Below are 19,802 nucleotides of genomic sequence, written 5' to 3'. Positions count from 1 at the left end.
ACCCACGTGGTCATGGGGAGAACATAAAACTCTGTACAGGCAGTACCTGTAGTCGGGGTCAAACCCGGGTCTCCAGCGGTGTAAGGCAGCAACTCAACCGCTGCGCCACTGTGCCGCCCCCAAATCCACCAAGGTGATGGCTGGCGGACCGCAGCAGTCTAGGGCATGCTTGTACCGGGAACACTCATTACACCTAGAGCGAAGACTGAACTTTGAAACAGGCACCAAACTTGGTGCCTCTTGCTTGCGGGATCAGTAGACTATTTCTGCACACTTTGCTAATTGTGGATGTGCTTAGGCATAGCAATACTGGACTGTACGTAAGAAAATAATTTTACTGTGCGTTTGCATGTAACAATAAAAGCTCCTTTGAACCTTTGAAATGATGAGAGGCATAGATAGGGTAGACAGTTAGAACCGTTTTCCCAGCTGTGTGAGAAGGGGAAAGTTCAATGGAGATATGTGACGTAAGTTTTTATTTTACACAGAGAGTGGTGGGTGTCTGGAACGCATTACCAGGAGTGGTGGTAGAGGCAGATACGATTGCAGTGTTTGGGAGGCTTTTAGATGGGCAGATGGAAGTGCAGGGAATGGATGGATATGGATCGTATACAGGCAGATGGGATCGGTTCAATTAGGCATCTTATTTGGCACAAACATCCTGGGCTGAATGGCCCATTCCTGTGCTGTACTGTTACGTGATCTCTGTTCTATTTTTTTATACCTTGATTTTTATAACAGAAGATTTCTAAGGAATTGAGCTGTTATGTTATAGAACTGCCTCTAACGAGCCTGCGATGTCTCAAATACTCTGCACCACATATAACTTTGATCCAAAAGATGTTGGTACGATTTGGTTGATGAAAGATGGTGTTGGCTGTGATCATGTCATGCCTGTTTCAACAGGTCTTTACTGCTGCCCCTTTCATCGCTGGTTTTGCCAACGGCTCCCTACCAGGCTTAGTAATCTTTTCCAACTTGAATTGAAGTTTCCAGGAATAATGAGTTTCTTTTAATTTAGTATATGGTCATGTGTACCACAATATCGTGTAAACCAGCGAGATGTTTCGTCTTGCCTCTCCACGCTCTTCATCACCAGGACCACTCCAGAAGCATGTTCACCCACAACCATTCTCTGTTGCCCCTCGTTTGCCAGGCAAGTGTCGCTCAGTGCAGTATTGCCAGTGTTATATCGAGCTTAGCTCCCTTCCAACCAAAGCTGTTCTTTACTTTAGAGATACAGTGCGGAAACAGGCCCTTCATCCCACCGAGTCCACGCCGACTTGTGATTATCCCGTACACTAGCACTATCCTACATAGTAGGGACAATTTACAATGATTTTCTACCAATACCATTTACCAGTAACCTACACACCTGTACATCTTTGTAGTGTGGGAGGAAACTGGAGCACTCAGAGAAAACCCTGTGGTCACAGGAGAACGTACAAACGCACCGTTAACACCCATAGTCCGGGTCGAACCTGGCGCTGTAAGGCAGTAACTGCCACCGTGCCTCCCTTCATCAGAGTTGACCGTCAAGGTACGCACGTTACATGCGCCAACAGTAAGAGAAGTCACTCGCTTTTTCATTGCTCTGTCCAAGTGTTGGTATGGGGAGCTGGGCGTGGAATAAACGCTGAAGGCACATTTTGGGGTTACCTTTTCTCGCTCCCCCCTCCTCATTCCATGTAAGTGAGCAGTCACAGAGAGGGCTGCCAAATTTCCCAAATGCTGCTGCCGGGTGTTTTCATCAGAGAAGAGGGAGGGGTGGAGAGAACTGAGAGAAATGGCACAAAAGTTGGTAGTACTGGCTAAGATAGTGCGGTGAAGAGTTTGCCGTTCTTGAGAGTTGATGCACCGACAAAAACTCTGTAATTGTAGATGTTGTACAGCTGGAGGCATTTACGACCGTGAGGTAAATTTTCCTCCAGTACTGTAAAATAATTGCTGAATGAGCTTCATCATTTTTGTGCTTGGCCAGTTTTTTAAAAATTAATATTTGCTTCTCTCTGCTCCTTGACAATTAATTGTGGGGTTTGTTTTGTATTCTCTAGCCCTGAAACAGCAGAAGGCTTCACATTCAACATGGAAGTGGGTGATATAATTCTTACAGCAACAGATGGGCTCTTTGACAACATGACTGACTACATGATCTTGCAACAGTTAAGGCTGATGAAGGTATTGTTTTGACTGAGTATGCATCAAGTGTTACCATCTTCTGCTTAAGATGGCAGATTAGGTGCCCAGGATATCTTAAACTTTATTACATTAGGAATAAAGTTCTCTCAAGATGAATCTTGGTGAAGTAGTTAAATTGTTGAATTATAATGTAGAACCATATTCAAATCTCACAATGGTAGCAAGTCACTGGTTCAATGGTACTTTATTGTCACGTGTATCTAAGTACAGTGATTTTGTTTTGCATAGCGTTCAGTGTCAATCCTACTTTATATTAGGCACAATCATACTTAGTATAAGAAGGTAAGATAGTGGACCACACTTGGTCAGTGGACAAGAGTTGCCACATGTTAGGTGCCATCTTGTACCCTCCAAGTCTGAAATTAAAAAAAAAAAAGTGTGGTCTTAACTTGGCCACAATGGCCTGTTGCCCTGGTGGCAGCACTGGGTTGGAGTTGCAGGGATCGGCCTGGCCAGACAATGTGTCAATGTCCTCCGCCGCTGATCCAAGGCTTAATGCTGCTGCAGGACATGGCCGTTCCGCTCGCCCAGCCACTTGGAGCAGTGATCAATCTAATTAAGACCCAGGCTGATTCAGGACCTCCAGAGGCCCATTCCACTGACTCGCCAACTCAACCGCTCTGAAGCCTCTTCAACATCGGCCTGTGAACGTGCTGCCTTTCTCCTTCAATGGTCTACGCTCAGCCTGCGTGTCCTGGAACCGACCCAGAACACTTTCAAGCGCCTCCGCATAGAGGTTGGCAAGAGCTGTGGGGGACATGCCTCAGTTTTCTGAGGAAGTAGAGGTGCTGGTATAGTTCAGAGGAAGGAATTTTAAACTCACAAGCATTTCCACTTTGGTACAATTGATGCTGATTGTGGCATGTACTCCACCGTCCTTTCTGCAGTCGATAACTATCTCTTGAGTCTTGCTGATATTGAGGGAGAAGTTATTGTCCTGACACGATGATGCTAAGATCGCGATTTCCTTCCTGTACTCCATTTTTCAAGTTCTGGCCCACTATGTTGGTGTCATCTGCAAACTTGAAGATGGAATTCAAGCAGAATATGCCGCAGAGGCCGAGACGCATCCTTGCAAACCATCGATGTAGAGAGTTATTGTGGGGGATGTTTCGCCGTCTATCCTTACTGATTGTGGTCAAAGCATTGAGGATCCAATGGCAAACTCCTGACTCCAAGATTTTGAAAAATAGTTTAGATGGGATAATGCTGTGGAAAGTGAAGCTTTTGGCTATAAATACAAGTATGACCTTGGTGTGGAGTGGAGGTTTAGGTTTATTATTGCAACGTATACTTCTTTTTGCGTATGGCGTGCACAGCCTAAAGTTGTAGGACAACTTGTTCTATTTGATGTTATTTGATTGTGCACGCCGGGTTGATTAGATTTGTCAAACAGGGCGGACCACGTGAAGGTTGCAATCTTACACCCCGTAACGTATACTGAAGAACATTGAAAAGCTTTGTTTGCATGCAATCAATCAGATAATACTATGCTTGAATACAAACAAGCTAATTTCAAGTACAATAGGTGGAGTGATGGGAGGGATAGAGTGCAAAACACACATTCTCAGCATCATAGCGTAACAGTTCCAGAGACAAAGTCCAAAGTCCGCAGTGTACCTCAACCAGGCCATTCAGAAGCCTGGTAACAGAGGGGAAGAAGCCGCTCCCGAGTCTGGTGGAGCGCACTTTCTGTATCTTTTCTCTGATGGGTGTAAGGAGAGAGAGGAAGAAATAGCCAAGGTGGGAAAAGTCTTTGATTAGACAAAATTGCTGGAGAAACTCAGCGGGTGCGGCAGCAGTTCTCCAGCAATTTTATCTACCTTCGATTCTCCAGCATCTGCAGTTCAGTCTTGAACAAAGTCTTTGATTATATTGGTTACTTTTCTGAGGCAGCGTGAAGTATAGATTGAGTCAACAGTGGGCAGTCTGGTTTATGTAATCGACTGGGCTACATCACAACTCTAACATTCATTGCAGTCTTGGACAGAGACGTTTCAAACCAAACTGTGTTGCAACTTGACAGTATTTTTTCTATCGTGCATCTGTAGAGGTTTGCAAGAGTTATTGAAGACATGCCAGATTTCCTCAGTCTCCACAGGACGTGGGGGCATTGGTTTGCTTCTTGGCTGTTTCCTCACAGGAACATGAAGTTCTCAACCATTTCCAGTTCTGCAACATTGATGCTGATTGGGTCATGTCCTCCACCACGCTTCCTGAAGTCAATACCTATTTCCTTGGTCTTGCGGGAGGGGTTATTGAGGGAGGCGTTATTGTCCTGATTCCATGTTACTCCAAGTTATCCATCTCCTTCCTCTGTTCCATCTGATAGGTGTTCTTGATTTACCTCACCACAGTGATGTCTTCTGCAAACTTGTCGATGGGACTAGTCCAATTTGGCTGCATAGTTGTGAGTGCAGGGAGTATAGTTGGGGGCTGACAATGCGACCCTGCAGGGCAGGTGTTGAGAATTATCGTGGAGGAAGTGTTGTCACCTATTGATGGGTGTCCAGGTATTGTTGGGACTTTAAGTGTGCAGGGAAGAACTGTTTAAATCGAAGGTAGACACAAGATGTTGGAGTAACTCAGCGGGATAGGCAGCATCCCTGGAGAGAAGGAATGGGCAACATTTTGGGTCGAGACCCTTCTTCAGACTGGTCTGGAATTCCCTATTGACAGTCTGGATGGCTTTGTGAAGGTCGTAAATAGATTCCTCGTATGGCGGGATTGTTCAACTTGAATGCTACAGACTTGGAGTGGCCCTCGCTGTTCGTCGGTGGTTTCCAGTTGTGAAATGCGTATATCGTTTCTTTTTTACGCATTCCCCGACACATCTACTGATGAATTCTATGACATATTCCTTCATGTTTGCCGCAGAGTCCTTGAGGACCAGTCCACCGATTCAATGGTGCTTTATTGTCACTTGTGCAAATCATAATCAAAATCATAATCATACTTTATTAGCCAAGTATGTTTGCAACATACGAGGAATTTGATTTGCCACACAGTCATACCAATAAAAAGCAACAAAACACAGAAAATACATTTTAACTCCTCCACATTCCTCACTGTGATGGAAAGCGAAAAAATAGTTCAATCTCTTCCCTTCTTTGTTCTCCCTTGGTTGGGGGCCTTGAGCCTTCCTTTGACAGGACGATCTTGGCTCCTGTAGCCGGCGATCGGGTCTGATCGAACCTCCCGCGACTTTGAAGATTTCCGACATCAGTCTTTACCCGAGACTGCGAGCTCCTGGATGTTGAAATCCGCAGGCTGCGGTTGGAGCATCGATCCCAGGCAAGGGATTGCAGGCTCCGATGGTAAGTCCACAGCCCCGCCCGCGGTGGGGCTCAAAGTCAGTCTCGAGCAAGGCCGTCAGCTCCATGATGTTAGACCGCAGAGCGACCGGAGATACGATCCGGAAAACAATCGCATCTCCGGCAAGGTAAGGGTTTGAATAAATGTTTCCCCGCACCCCCTCCCCCACATAAGACAAACCAGAGAAAAATTAACACATACTTTTAAAACACACTAAAAATAACAAAAACGACGGAAAGACAGACAGACCGTTGGCGAGGCTGCCACCCGGTGGAATGCAAAGTGAAATTATTTTCTTACAAACAGTCCAGTAGAGTATTGCAATACCTAAACACATCCTGATTAGTAAAGTTTACAGAAGTAGTGTAGGGCACAATGGTAGAGTTTCCACGCTCTATGCCTCTATGACCTGAAGATCTGCCAGGTTTGCCACACTGTCCAAAAAAAACTTCAAGCTTAATGCCTGCATAAAATAACTATCAACTTGATCTTTGGGTTAAATTAGATTCCATTTTAGTATGTAGATTGCTGGGCGAAAACAGAATCTCGAATCACAAAAGTGTTTTATTGCCATGTCATTAAGTCAAAGGGCAGTGGGCAGGTGCTATAGACCTGCACAGGAAGGTAGATGCTCCTGCCCCCATGAGTCTCGGGCAGATGGGGCTCGTCAGCCTGGGAAGGCAGTCCATCTAGGAGAGGGAAAACTCTGATTTAAAACCTCCACTGCCTTGTGGCCGTATCCAGTCATAGAAAAGGCTCCAGGAGTAAACCTCAAGAAAATCCGGAGTTGGAGCCCCTTAGGCAGTTCGTCATTGTCTATAACCTCGCTCTGGCAACTCCTGCAACGGCGCTGGTGCCAAACTGTAACAGCCCCGCTGTTCCTTTGGATCGATCAGCGACGTGGAGAGGTGGGACATGCTGCATGGGCAACAGCCTGTCCTCCATATGACATCGCCCAGGCTTGCATCCGACCAGGATGCATCGGGGGGGCCTACTAGGTCAAAGGGTCATAAGTGCTGGGAGCAGAATTAATCCATTCGGCCCATAAAGTATATTCTGCCATTCAATCATGGCTGATCTATCTTTCCCTCCTAACCCCATTCTCCTGCCTTTCCCCCATAACCTCTGACACCTGTACTAATCAAGAATCTATCTATCTCTGCCTTAAAAATGTCCATTGACTTGGCCTCCACAGCCTTCTGTGGCAAAGAATTCCACAGATTCACCACCCTCTGACTAAACAAAGAAGGGTCTCGACCCGAAACGTCACCCAATCCTTCTCTCCAGAGATCTGCCTGTCCTGCTGAGTTACTCCAGCATTTTATGTCTATCTAAAGAAATTCCTCCTCATCACCTTCTTGAAGGAACGTCCTTTCATTCTGAGGCTCTGACCTCCTGTCCTAGACTCTCACACCAGTGGAAATGTGCACTCTATCGAAGCCTTTCACTATTTGTAAGTTACGAAACAATGAAATTCGTTCTTGCAGCAGCTTAACAGATATGCAAACATAGTTCTCAGTAGACACCATATTAAACAACAAAAATAATCATCTATATACAGGACTGCCAACATTGGGCGAGAATTGGGAGTGAGAAATTGCGAGAGACCAAGCCCGAGGGAGCGAAGCGACCGGGGGGGGAGGGGTGTTTGGTACGGGTCTTTTGCATTTTTCAGCTTGAAATTGTGCAATATGGTGCATACTGTAGTGAGTCTTTTAACTTACACTTGAATGCAGTATATATGCTTTCAATTGGATTAGCAATGAATAAGGTTAGACTAAATTACATTCCACAGTAGAGCCCAGGCTCTGATCAACATGTGCAGCACATCTGATCTTAGTATATTCATGTATGGAAATCAGATTATAATCAAACATGGCCCATTTTAACCAACCTGGGTCTCACTGCACACCTGGTACTACTCCTGATCCTGACTCCAGTTGCATACCTTCTCTCATTCCTGACCCTGAGTCCAGCCTTACACCTGCCCCCCTATTCTACCCTGATCATAGCTGCTTACCTGCTTATGTTCCCAGTGTTGAACACTACCCTGGTCCCAGCTTTGACTGCACAGCTAGTACTATTCCAGACCTTGACTCTGGATGCACACTTAAACATAGCCTCCATAGAAATTAGGTGCAGCTAGGCCATATATCTGCCCTTCGAGCCTAAACCGCCATTCAATATGATCATGGCTGATCATCCAACTCAGTATCCCTTACCTGCCTTCTCTCCATACCCTCTGATCCCCTTAGCCACAACATGCCACATCTAACTCCCTCTTAAATATAGCCAATGAACTGGCCTCGACTACCCTCTGCGGCAGAGAGTTCCAGAGATTCACCACTCTCTGTGTGAAAAAGGTTCTTCTCATCTCGGTTTTAAAGGATTTCCCCCTTATCCTTAAGCTGTGACCCCTTGTCCTGGACTTCCCCAACATCGGGAGCAATCTTCCTGCATCTAGTCTGTCCAACCCCTTAAGAATTTTGTAAGTTTCTATAAGATCCCCTCTCAATCTTCTAAATTCTAGAGAGTATAAACCATGTCTATCCAGTCTTTCTTCATAAGACAGTCCTGACATCCCAGGAATCAGTCTGGTGACCCGTCTCTGCACTCCCTCTATGGCAATAATGTCCTCCCTCAGATTTGGAGACCAAAACTGTACGCAATACTCCAGGTGTGGTCTCACCAAGACCCTGTACAACTGCAGTAGAACCTCTCTGCTCCTATACTCAAATCATTTTGCAATGAAAGCTAACATACCGTTCGCTTTCTTTACTGCCTGCTGCACCTGCATGCCTACTTTCAATGACTGGTGTACCATGACACCCAGGTCTCGCTGCATCTCTCCCCCTTTCCCAATCGGCCACCATTTAGATAATAATCTGCTTTCCTGTTTTTGCCACCAAAATGGATAACCTCACACTTATCCACATTATACTGCATCTGCCAAACATTTGCCCACTCACCCAGCCTATCCAACTCACCCTGCAGTCTCCTAGCATCCTCCTCACAGCTAACACTGCCCCCCAGCTTCGAGTCATCCCCAAACTTGGAGATATTGCCTTCAATTCCCTCATCCAGATCATTAATATATATTGTAAATAGCTGGGGTCCCAGTACTGAGCCTTGGGTACCCCACTAGTCACTGCCTGCCATTGTGAAAAGGACCCGTTTACTCCTACTCTTTGCTTCCTGTTTGCCAGCCAGTTCTCCATCCACATCAATACTGAACCCCCAATGCCTTGTGCTTTAAGTTTGTATACTAATCTCTTATGTGGGACCTTGTCGAAAGCCTTCTGGAAGTCCAGATACCCCACATCCACTGGTTCTCCCCTATCAACGCTACTAGTTACATCCTCGAAAAATTCTATAAGATTCGTCAGACATGATTTACCTTTCGTAAATCCATGCTGACTTTGTCCAATGATTTCACCACTTTCCAAATGTGCTGCTATCCCATCTTTAATAACTGACTCTAACAGTTTCCCCACTACCGATGTTAGACTAACTGGTCTGTAATTCCCCATTTTCTCTCTCCCTCCCTTCTTAAAAAGTGGGGTTACGTTTGCTATCCGCCAATCTTCAGGAACTACTCCAGAATCTAAAGAGTTTTGAAAGATTATTACTAATGCATCCACTATTTCTGGAGCTACTTCCTTAAGTACTCTGGGATGCAGCCTATCTGGCCCTGGGGATTTATCGGCCTTTAATCCATTCAATTTACCCAACACCACTTGGCCTTGCTCCTAGCCCCTCTGCGCTGACAATATATCTGGCCCTCACATAAAGCCCCATATATGACCCCCAGGACTTAACCTATTACGTTCAAGTCCACACTTCTTTATGCAGAGAGTGGAGGCGGTGTGGAATGAGCTTCCAGTGGAAGTGGTGGAGGCAGGTTCATTGGTATCATTTAAAAATAAATTGGATAGGCATATGGATGAGAAGGGAATGGAGGGTTATGGTACGAGTGCAGGCAGGTGGGACTAAGGAGAAAAAAATTTGTTCGGCATGGACTTGTAGGGCCGAGATGGCCTGTTTCCGTGCTGTAATTGTTATATGGTTATATGGTTATAGGTGCTTATCTAATGCAGTAATCTTTTATGTGGCACTACACAGACCAAATTATCTATAACAAAATTTGCTACATCCATTGGCTTCCTTGTTATCTAACAATTACAATTACAATTATTTTATTGTCTTTTGAGCCTCAGTGAGGCTCAAACGAAATTCTGTTTCCACAGCCATACAAACAAAGACAATTCCTAGACATACACACAATTAAATTCACACAAACATCCACCACAGTGGACCCACTGTGATGGAAGGCAAAGTCTTTTCTCTCCCCTGTTCTCTATGTCTCTCCCGATGTCCAAGCCCCAGGCGGGCGATGATAAGACCCACGGCCATTCTAGGCTGTGCCGGGCGATGTGCGGCCCTGCACCCGCTCTAAAAGTCTCGAAGTTGGAGCCCCCGGCGGGCGCTGGAATGTCCCACGGCCATGAAGCCGCGCCGGGCGATGTACGACCCCGCTCCGGGTCATTCCAACCCCGCGACACGGGCTGGAGAAGTCGCGTTGCGGGAGCTCCGGGAAGCGGTCTCTCCCCCCGGACCCGCGAGTTCCCGATGTACCAGTCCACCGGACCTGCGGCTGCGTTGCTGGAGCCTCCGAGCCCCAGGAGTCGAGTCGCAGCAGCGAGTCACCACCGCTCCCCACGCTCCGAGGCCGGCCAGCCTCACGATGGTGAGTAGTCCGCAGCTCCGCAGTCTCCCGAGCCCCCAGGTCATTCAGGTTGGAGGCCGCTCCACGGTGCTAGGCCCCAACGACAACGGAGACCCGACAGGGAAAAGGTCGGGTCTCCCGGACAGGGAAGAGATTTAAACGGTTTCTCCCCCCCCACATATACACATTTAAAACTAGTATTAAAAAACACCAACACTACATTTAACTAGACAAAAAATTAAAAAAGCCAGACAGGCTGTAGGGGGCGCTGCAACGGGTGAGTCGCGCCACCAACCAGGCTAACATGCTAGTTACTTTGTCAAAGAAGTCATCAATTGATCAATTGGTGGAACACAATTTCTCATCCATAAAATTATACTCACTCAGCTGTATAAGTATTCTGTTACCATTTCTTTCATTTTCCTAACAAACTGTCCTGAAGTCATTTTCACCCCCAATATTTTCAGTATTTTGCTGTCTCAGCTGGGACTTTTCCGAAATACAAAGTCCAATAACTATATATTTAAGCAATATTATTCTATTAAATGTGATCTTGAGAGTATATAATATTTTCTGTGTGATTCATAACACAACAATGATAAAGATCTTTGTTTTGATTGCACCTACCAACATGCATACATTATTATATTACAATTAATATGTACCGAGGGCAATTTTTTGTTCCAATGCTCCCCATTCCCAATTACTTTTACATTGAAGTGATTGAAATCCAAGTGAAGTTGATATTGTGATGGATGATATTCACCACGTGCTTGGTTGGGGTCAGCATCCGTACAATTACTATATTAAACTTTGAATCGTCAGATGTCCTGGTTCAAGCTAAAACTAAAGACAAATAATAATCTCCTCACACATTCCCCTGCAAGTATCTCTGTCACTCCTTTAAAATATTCCCCTTCTTTGAACAAGCTCTAAATCAGTTTCCATCTGATTACACTCCTTGAGGGTGTTCATCTATGTGTTCAATTAATAAAACAACGAGATTGGGGACATTTCTATTCAACCTGTCAAAGGAATTGGGGGGCGACTCGCCAGCCCAGCAAACACTCGCCATCCCCACTCCCTGTCCGCACCTGTCCCCGCAGCTGCTTCTGCTTCCAACTCCCGTGGCCCATGCAGTTAATATTAGTTTTGAAATTTTCATTGATCACGGAATTTCTCATGACAGAGCGTGAGAAATTTGTGATCAGTGTGAGAATTTGGCCAAATGCGTGATTCTCACGCTCAATGCATGGGAGTTGCCAGCCCTGCCTCTATAATCTCCCTATCTCCCCCCCCCCCCTCTGTCTCTCCCCCCCCTCTCTGTCTCTCTTCTCCCCCCTCTCTGTCTCTCCCCCCCTCTCTGTCTATTTCCTCCCCCCCTCCTGTCTTCCCCCCCCTCTCTGTCTCTCCCCCCTCTCTGTCTCTCCCCCCCTCTCTGTCTCTCCCCCCTCTCTGTCTCTCCCCCCTCTCTGTCTCTCCCCCCTCTCTGTCTCTCCCCCCTCTCTGTCTCTCCCCCCTCGCTGTCTCTCCCCCCCCTCTCTGTCTCCCTCCCCCCCTCTCTGTCTCTCCCCCTCTCTCTTTCTCCCCCTCTCTCTCTGTCTCTCCCCCTCTCTCTGTCTCTCCCCCCTCTCTCTGTCTCCCTCCCCTCTGTCCTGTCTCTCCCTCTCCCCCCTCTCTCTCTCCCCTCTCTCTGTCTCTCTCCCCTCTCTCTGTCTCTCCCCTCTCTCTGTCTCTCCCCCTCTCTCTGTCTCTCTCTCTCACTCACTCCCCCTCGCTCAGTATCTGTCCCCCTCTCTTTCTTCATCTCTCTCCCTCCCTCTCTGTCTCGCTGTTTCTCTCTCTCACTCTCTCTCCCTCCCTCTCTCTGTCCCTCTCTCTCTTTCGCTCCCCCCCTCTCTCTGTCTCTCTCTCTCTCTCCCCCTCTCTTACTGTCCCGGTGTCGCTCTCACACTGTATATCTGTTTCTCTCTGCCCCTCTGTCTGGTCTCTTTGTCTATGTTTCTCTCTCGATCTCTCTCTCCCTGCTCTACGTGCTACCAGCTCCCTGAGTCTCCTCTCCTCTCTCCCTCTCCTCTCCTCTCCCCTCTCCTCCCCTCCCCTCCTCCCCTCTCCTCTCCTCTCCTCTCCCCTCTCTCTCCCCTCTCTCCTCCCTCTCCCCCCGTCTCCTCCTCTCTCTCCCCTCTCTCTCCCCTCTGCCCTCATCCCCTCTCTCTCCTCCTCTCCTCTCTCCTCTCTCCCATCCTCCCCTCTCATTCAACTCTCTCTCTCCCCTCTGCCCCTCTCTCTCACCCTCTCTCGCCCCTCTCTCTCTCCTCCTCCTCTCTCTCACCCTCTCTCTCCTCCCCCCCTCATCCCCCTCTCTCTCTCTCCTCGTCCTCTCTCTCGCTCATCTCTCTCCCCCTCTGACCCTCACTCTCCCCCCCCCCTCTCTCCCCCTCTCTTCCACTTCCTCTCCTCACCCTCTCCCTCTCCCCCTCTCTCCTCTCCCCCTCTCCTCTCCCTCCCCCCCCCCCCTCTCTCTCTCTATTTCTCTCTCTCTCTGTCTCCCCCTCTCTCTATTCTCTCTGTCTCCCTCTCTCTTCCCCCTCTCTCCTCTCTCTCTCCCTCTCTCTTTCGCTCTCTCCCTCTCTCTCTCTCTCCCCCCTCTCCTCTCCCCCTCTCTTCTCTCTCCGCTCCCCCTCTCCCCCCTGTCTCTTCTTTCTCCCAACCTCCCCCTCTCTCTTCCCCCCCTCTCTCCTCTCTCTCTCCCCCCCTCTTTCTCCCTCCTCTCTCTTCCCCCTCTCTCACCTCTCTCTCCACCTCTCATCTCTCCCCCCTCTCTCTCACCGCTCTCTCCCCTCTCCTCTCTCTCCTCTCTTCCTCTCTCTCTTCCTCTCTCTCTCTTCTCCCGCTCTCCCCCCCTCTCTCTCCTCCCCTCCCTCTCTCTCCTCCGCCCCTCTCTCCTCTTCCCGCTCCTCTTCCTCTCCTCCTTTCCCCTCTGCTCTCGTCCCTCTCTCTCCTCCCTCTCTCTCTTCCCCTCTCTCTTCACCTCTCCTCTTTCTGTCTCTCTCTTCCCCTCTCTCCTCTTCCCTCTCTCTCCTCCCTCTCTCTCTTTCCTCTCCTCTCCTAAGCCTCTCTCCCAGTTTCCTCTCTCCCTCCTCTCTCTCTCCCCCTCTCTCTCTCTCCTCTTCTCTCCCTCTGCCTTTCTCCCCCTCTCAGTCTTTCCTCCCCTCTTCTCCCCCCTCTCTCCCTCTCTCTCTCGCTCTCTCTTTCTCCCTCTCCGCTCTCTTTCCCTCTCCCCTTCTCTCTGTCACTCCTCCCTCTCCTCTCCTTGTCTCTCTCTCTCTCTCTCTCTCTCTCTCTCTCTCTCTCTCTCTCTCTCTCTCTCTCTCTCTCTCTCTCTCTCTCTCTTGTCTCCCTCTCTCTCCCTCCTCCTCTCTCCCCCTCTCTCTCTCTCTCTCTCTATCTCCCTCTCTCTCTCTCTACTCTACCTGGGCGCGATGCGCAGTGTGTTTAATATTAGGGCTGAGAAGCGTGGTGCCCGGCCTAGTGGTGAGGGTTTGAGCCTCTCTCCCCCCCTCTCCCCCTCTCTCCCCCCTGTGTTTCTCTCTAGATGCTCTCCCTCTCCTCTCTCTCACCCTCCACCCTCCTCTCCTCCCTCTCCCTCTCCCCCCTCCCCTCCCCTCTCCCCCCCCCCTCTCCCCTTCTCCCTCGCCCTCCCTCCCCCCTCTCTCTCCCCCTCCTCTCCCTCTCTCTCCCCTCTCCTCCCCCTCTCTCTCCTCCCCTCTCCTCGCCTCTCCGCTCTCCCACCTCTCCGCTCACCCCCTCTCTCCTCCCGCCTCCTCTCTCGCCCCTCTCTCTCTCCCCCCAAACTCTCCTCCACACCTCTCCCCTCCGCTCTCCTCCTCTATCTCTCTCCCTCTCCTCTCCCGTCCGCCCTCTCCTCTCTATCTCTCTCTCTCTCTCTTTCTCCCTCTCTCCCCAGCCTCTCTCTCCCTGAACTGCGAGAGGGAGAAAGAGAGAGAGAGAGAGAGCAGGACGTAGTGTCCCCCTCTCTGCCCCCTCTCCCCTCTCTCTCCCCCTCTCCCTCTCCCTCCTCCTTCTCCTCTCCTCTCCCTCTCTCGCGCTCCCTCTCTCTCTCCCCTCCATCTCTCTCCCCTCTCTCCTCCTCTCCTCTCCGCCCTCTCCCTCCCACTCTCCCTCTCCCCCTCTCTCCCGCCCCCTCACTCTCCTTCTCCCCCTCTCCGCTGCCTCCCCTTCCCCTCCCCCCTCTCCCCCCTCCCTTCCCCCGCCTCTCCCTTCCCCCCTCTCCCCTCCTCCCCTCTCCTCTCATCTCCTCCCCCCTCCTCCCCTCTCCTCTCCCCCCCTCTCTCCCCCCCCCCCCTCCTCTCTCCCCCTCCCCTCCCTCTCTTCTCCCTCCCTCCCCCTCCCCCCTTCTCTCCCCGCCATCCCCTTCTCTCCACCCCTCCTCTCTCCGGTCCTCCCTCACTCTCTCTCTCCTCCCCCCCCCTCTCTCCCCTCTCTCTCCCCCCCTCTCTCTCTCCCCCCTCTCCTCTCCCCCCCCTCTCCGCCCCCCCTCTCTCTCCCCCCTCTCCCCCCCCCTTCTCTCCCCCCCCTCTCTCTCCCCCCGCTCTCTCCCCCCCCTCTCTCTCCCCCTCCCTCTCCCCCCTCGCTCTCTCCCCCTCGCCTCTCCCCCCCCCCCTCCTCTCCCCCCCCTCGCTCCGCCCTCCCTCTCTTCTCTCCTCTCTCTCCCCCCCTCTCTCCTCTCTCCCACTCCCCCTCTCCCCTCCCCCTCTCTCTGCCCTCCTCCTCTCCTCCTCTCTCCCCCCTCTTAACCCCCCCTCCTCTCTCTCCCCCTCCCCTCAGTCCCGGCTCTCCAACACCCGCGACCCATGCAGTTTATGAGTTTTTTAATTTTCGTTGATCACAGAATTTCTCACCACAGCGTGAGAAATTTGTGATCAGCGTGAGGGCGTGAGAATTTGTCGAGAATATGTCAAAGCGTGAGAGTTGGCAGCCCTACAATATATAAAAACAAACAAACAATACAGTGCAAAGGCAAAAACACTGCCCCGGTCCCTTGTGCAATCAAGGCAAGTTTGTGGTTTAGAGTTCAGTTGGAGTTCACAGCATCCAATAGCCTGATGGTTGTTGGGAAGAAGCTGCTCCCCAATCTGGACATTAGATTTTTTTGGCTCCTGTACCACCTACGCAAGCTGGCAAACACGTTGTGGGGTACCAATGCATCCACACTGTGGCCAACTGCTCTTGCGCTGTGCTACTCTGCTGCAGAGTATGCTTGTCCTGTTTGGGAGAGATTATCTCATACAAAGAAAGTTTATGCCGCCGTTAATGACAGCTGCAGATGCATCACTGGCTGCCTAAAACCAACGGATGAGGATAGCTTGCATGCCTTGTCCGGTATTGCTCCACCAGGAATCCGCAGATCAGTCGCCGGTAGAACTGAATGTAGTGGGCAAGTTGGGGACACCTGCCATTCCTGTCACTCCCATCACCCAGCCCCAAAAGGGCTGAAGTCGAGGAAGAGCCCCCTTCACACAGTCCAGCCACTGTCACAGTCTCCTCAAGTGACCAGACTAACCTGGTGGGAAAAGAAACACAGTGAATATCACCACCACATAAAGATGCCAATCCCAACCAAGGAGCAGCTACCACCTGGTCACAGGTGTGACTGGAAGACCTAGAAGTCCCTCAATAGGGCTTCATACAGGAATGGGCCGATGCAAGACCAATATGAGCAAATGGGGCTATGCAGATGTGGCAGACACAGAATGTGAATATGGAACATCTGTATAATCCATGCCACACCTACTCAGATGCCCACTCCTTGGTGAACAATGCTGCCTGGAACATCTAGTGGTGGCAAACGAGAAGGCCGTCCACTATGCAAGAGTCTGGCCGAACATCTGAAACATATATGATGGATATAAAAGAAGATGGTAGGAGTGTAATGAGAACATAGCCAGGATGGTGCCGGTCCCTGGTGATGCTGGCTGCCTTTTTGAGGCAGGGACTCCTGCAGGTTTCTTCTCAACCCTTTGATGCCAGGGAGAACTGTACCCGCGATGGACTTGGCAGTGTTTGTCACTTTTTGTAATCTTCTTCCTTCCCGAGTTGCTGCACCAGGCCATGATACAACCAGTCAATATGCTCTCTACCGTACACCTGTCGAAGTTCAAAAAAGTATTAGTTGGAGCACTGAACTCAATCTTCCATGAAAGCAGAGGTGTCGATGGGCTTTCTTTATGATTGTAACAATGTGCTGGGTCCAGGACAGATCTCCAGAGATATGCACACTCAGGAATTTGATGTTTTTGACATTTTCCACCGCTGACCCTTCGATGAAGACAGAACTGTGAATCCTCCGCTTTCCTTTTTTAAAGTCAACAATCAGTTTCTTGGTTTTGCTAACGTTAACATTAAGATGGTTGTTCTGGCACCATTCAGTCAGACAACTGATCTCCCTCCTATACTCTGATTTATCATCGGTAATTTGTCCAACAAAGGTTGCATCGTCGACACATTTGCCGGGTTGGTATGCTGAGGCTTTATAAGACACTGGTCAGGCCGTATTTGGAGTATTGTGAACAGTTTTGGTCCCGTATCTGAGGAGAGACATGCCGGCTTTGTCACGGGTCCAGAGTTTTACAAGAATGATCCCGTGGATGATTCCTTTTTATCTCTCCATTCTTTACCACTTTCTTGTTGCCTCCCAACCATATCGCTCCCTCTGGATTAACTTTTCACCCCTCTTATCCCCTTTTCTGGCACCCTTTTGTCTTCGAGTCATCGAGTCATACAGCATGGAAATAGGCCCTTGGGCCCAACCTACCCACACCGACCAGAGTGTTCCATCTACCCTGGTCTCATTTGCCTGTGCTTCGCCCATATCGCTCTAAACCTATCCTATCCATGTACCTGTCTAAATCTTTCCTGAACATTTCGATAGTAGCTGCCTCAACTACCACCTCTGGCAGCTTATTCCATACACCTACCAGCCTTTGTGTAACAAAGTTACCCCTCAGGTTCCTATTAAATCTTTCCCCCCCTCACTTTAAACCCATATTCTCTGGTTCTCGCTTTCCCTACTCTGGGCAAGAGACTTTGTATGTTTACTTGATCTAGTCCTCTCATAATTTTGTACACGTCTATAAGATCACACACCATCCTCCTGTGCTCCAAGCAATAGAGTTCTAACGTGCTCAACCTCTCCCTATAGCTCAGGCCTTCGACTCCACGTAAACCTTCTCTGCACCCTTTCCAACTTGACAACAACTTTCCTATTAATGAATGAATCATTAATAACATGATGCCCAAAATTGAACACGATATGTTGCAACACCGACATCTTATGTAACTGCCACATGACCTCCCAACTTTTATACTCAGTGCCCTGACTAATGAAGGCCAATGTGCCTTTTTTGACCAGTTTATCTGCCTGTCATAACAATTTCAAGGAAAGTGTTTTTTGCTTTACTCCACTGCTCCACACCCCCCCCCCCCCCACCCCCCCCCCCCCCCCCCCCCACCCCATCCGGACTTCCCGCTTTCCAAATTACCAATAAACCAATCTTTATGCTATCGATCGATGCACTAAACTTGCTCCTATTACTTTATGTAAATCTTAATGTACTCACAATTGAAATCCTGGTTTGCATGTTTGCGATATTACAACACGCATTCCAGCCTATATGTCCCTGCTATTTAAAAATACCCCTCTGACTTCCTGTTTAACTCTTTGTCACCCCCCTCACCCACCCAATTTTGCCCCATATTGACCATGTGCCTTTTTGAACCATTCCCTCTTGCTTGTCACAACCCCAAGCAAATTGTTTTTTGGGCTTTCCCACTGATCCACCCCTTTGCCCCTTTTTCCAATGGAACCAACTCCATATAGATTTAAAGTTAATATTTTTGTTATTATAAAATTTTTAGTTATTTATATTATTTTAACTTTAAAGTATATAGCTTATGTTTGTTGTATATTATAGTTTCTTGTGGTATTATTGTTGACCCACGTTTATGTTTATTCTAGTAATTTATTGTTTTTAATCATGTAATTTAAAATTTATTTTAAGTATTGTTAATATATGCTTATAATTTTTAATCTTGCCAGTTGCCCTTTCCTGTGTACTTCTGCTCCCTATCTTTTTTTGCTCTCAGGGACTTTGATTGGGTTTTTATTATTTTAATTTACTATTTATTTTTATACTTCTATCCTTCTATGTTTTTGCTATTTATTTACCATATATATTAATATTTTATATATATTTATTACTATAGATTTTTTTTATATTTATTTATACATATAAAATTAATATTAAATAAAGTTATATATATTAAGTTTATACACCCCTTTAATGGGATTTTCAATTAATTTATATATTTATAAAATAATTATATAACCAAATATATAAATCTTAAATGTGCCACACATATATATAAATATCAATAGTTTGAAATACTTTGTGTCTATGATTTATGCTTTGTAAATTTTTTATACTACCCAAACGTCATCCAGCTTATAGCATTTCCCTCCCCAAATACTACCTGGTTTTCAGCACCCTTGTGTTATACACCACCTCCCCCCCCCCCTTCCACTTCCTTTCCTTTGCCAACATCTGTTCCTTTGCCCACTTTCTACACCGATGGAACCAAATTCCATTTAGTTTGCATGGTTGGTTGCCAGTGTAATGCTCCTTTCATTCTGTGTACAGCTCCCTATCTTTGCTGTCTCTTTCTCAGGGCGTTTTGATCAGTTACCTCTTTCTCTGCAGCTGTGCATGTCTTTATCTGATTTTCACTTGTGCCCACCTCTGGTATTTATCTGTTTTCTACTTTGTGTCTCTCACCCAACCACTCATGACTAGCTGAGCCATTGATTCTGCTTTTGCTATTATCACCATTCAGCTGCAGAGACTCTAGGTCCAACCTTGCCTTGGGTGCTGAGAGTGGGTGGAATAGTGGTGCAGTGGTAGAGTTGCTGCTCACCGCACCAGAGACCTGGGTTTGATCCTGACTACGGGTGCTTGCCTGTACGGAGTTTGTATGTTCTCCCTGTGACCTGTGTGGGTTTTCTCAGGGATCTCTAGTTTCCTCCCGCACTCCAAAGTCATGGGTGTAGACGTAGTCCAAAATCTCCAAAGTTGTAGCATAATTGGCTTGGTATAATTGTAAATTGTCCCTAATGTGTGTAGGATTGTGTTAGTGTGCGGAGATCGCTGGACTCTGGATCGAAGGGCCTATTTCTGTGCTGTATCTGTAAACTAATTTAAACTAATATACATTCAGACCACATTGCTAGGTTTCACCCTGGTGCTCCAGTTACTTTCACTTCCTCTAGTGGGTCAATTGGCTGCTGTAAATTGCCTCCACTAAGCTGCTTCAAGTTTCAAAGCAAGTGGGCATGTGAGAGCAAATGGGTGCTAAGGTGCATGGGAACGAAGTGGAAGTGTCTTCATGTGATTGCTTTGCTAGATGCTAGTATGGAGCAAATGGGCCAAATGATCTGCGTGGAAATAATGAAGTCTATTAGGAAAATGTGAAGTTATCATGACTA

General features: G+C 48.2%; 1 protein-coding gene across 1 annotated transcript in view; it reads left to right on the top strand.

Annotated features, from left to right (window-relative positions):
• Window positions 1–19,802, top strand: part of LOC129710494 (protein phosphatase PTC7 homolog) — a 78,813-nt gene that overhangs the window by 43,909 nt on the left and 15,102 nt on the right. Inside the window, exon 4 of the mRNA XM_055657452.1 lies at window positions 2,055–2,178. Coding sequence (XP_055513427.1) covers window positions 2,055–2,178 — 124 coding nt within the window. The remainder of the gene's footprint in view (window positions 1–2,054; window positions 2,179–19,802) is intronic.

Source organism: Leucoraja erinacea, chromosome 28 (assembly GCF_028641065.1).
Source record: "Leucoraja erinacea ecotype New England chromosome 28, Leri_hhj_1, whole genome shotgun sequence".
Classification (NCBI taxonomy): domain Eukaryota; kingdom Metazoa; phylum Chordata; class Chondrichthyes; order Rajiformes; family Rajidae; genus Leucoraja; species Leucoraja erinaceus.
This window is presented reverse-complemented; position numbering and strand designations above follow the sequence as displayed.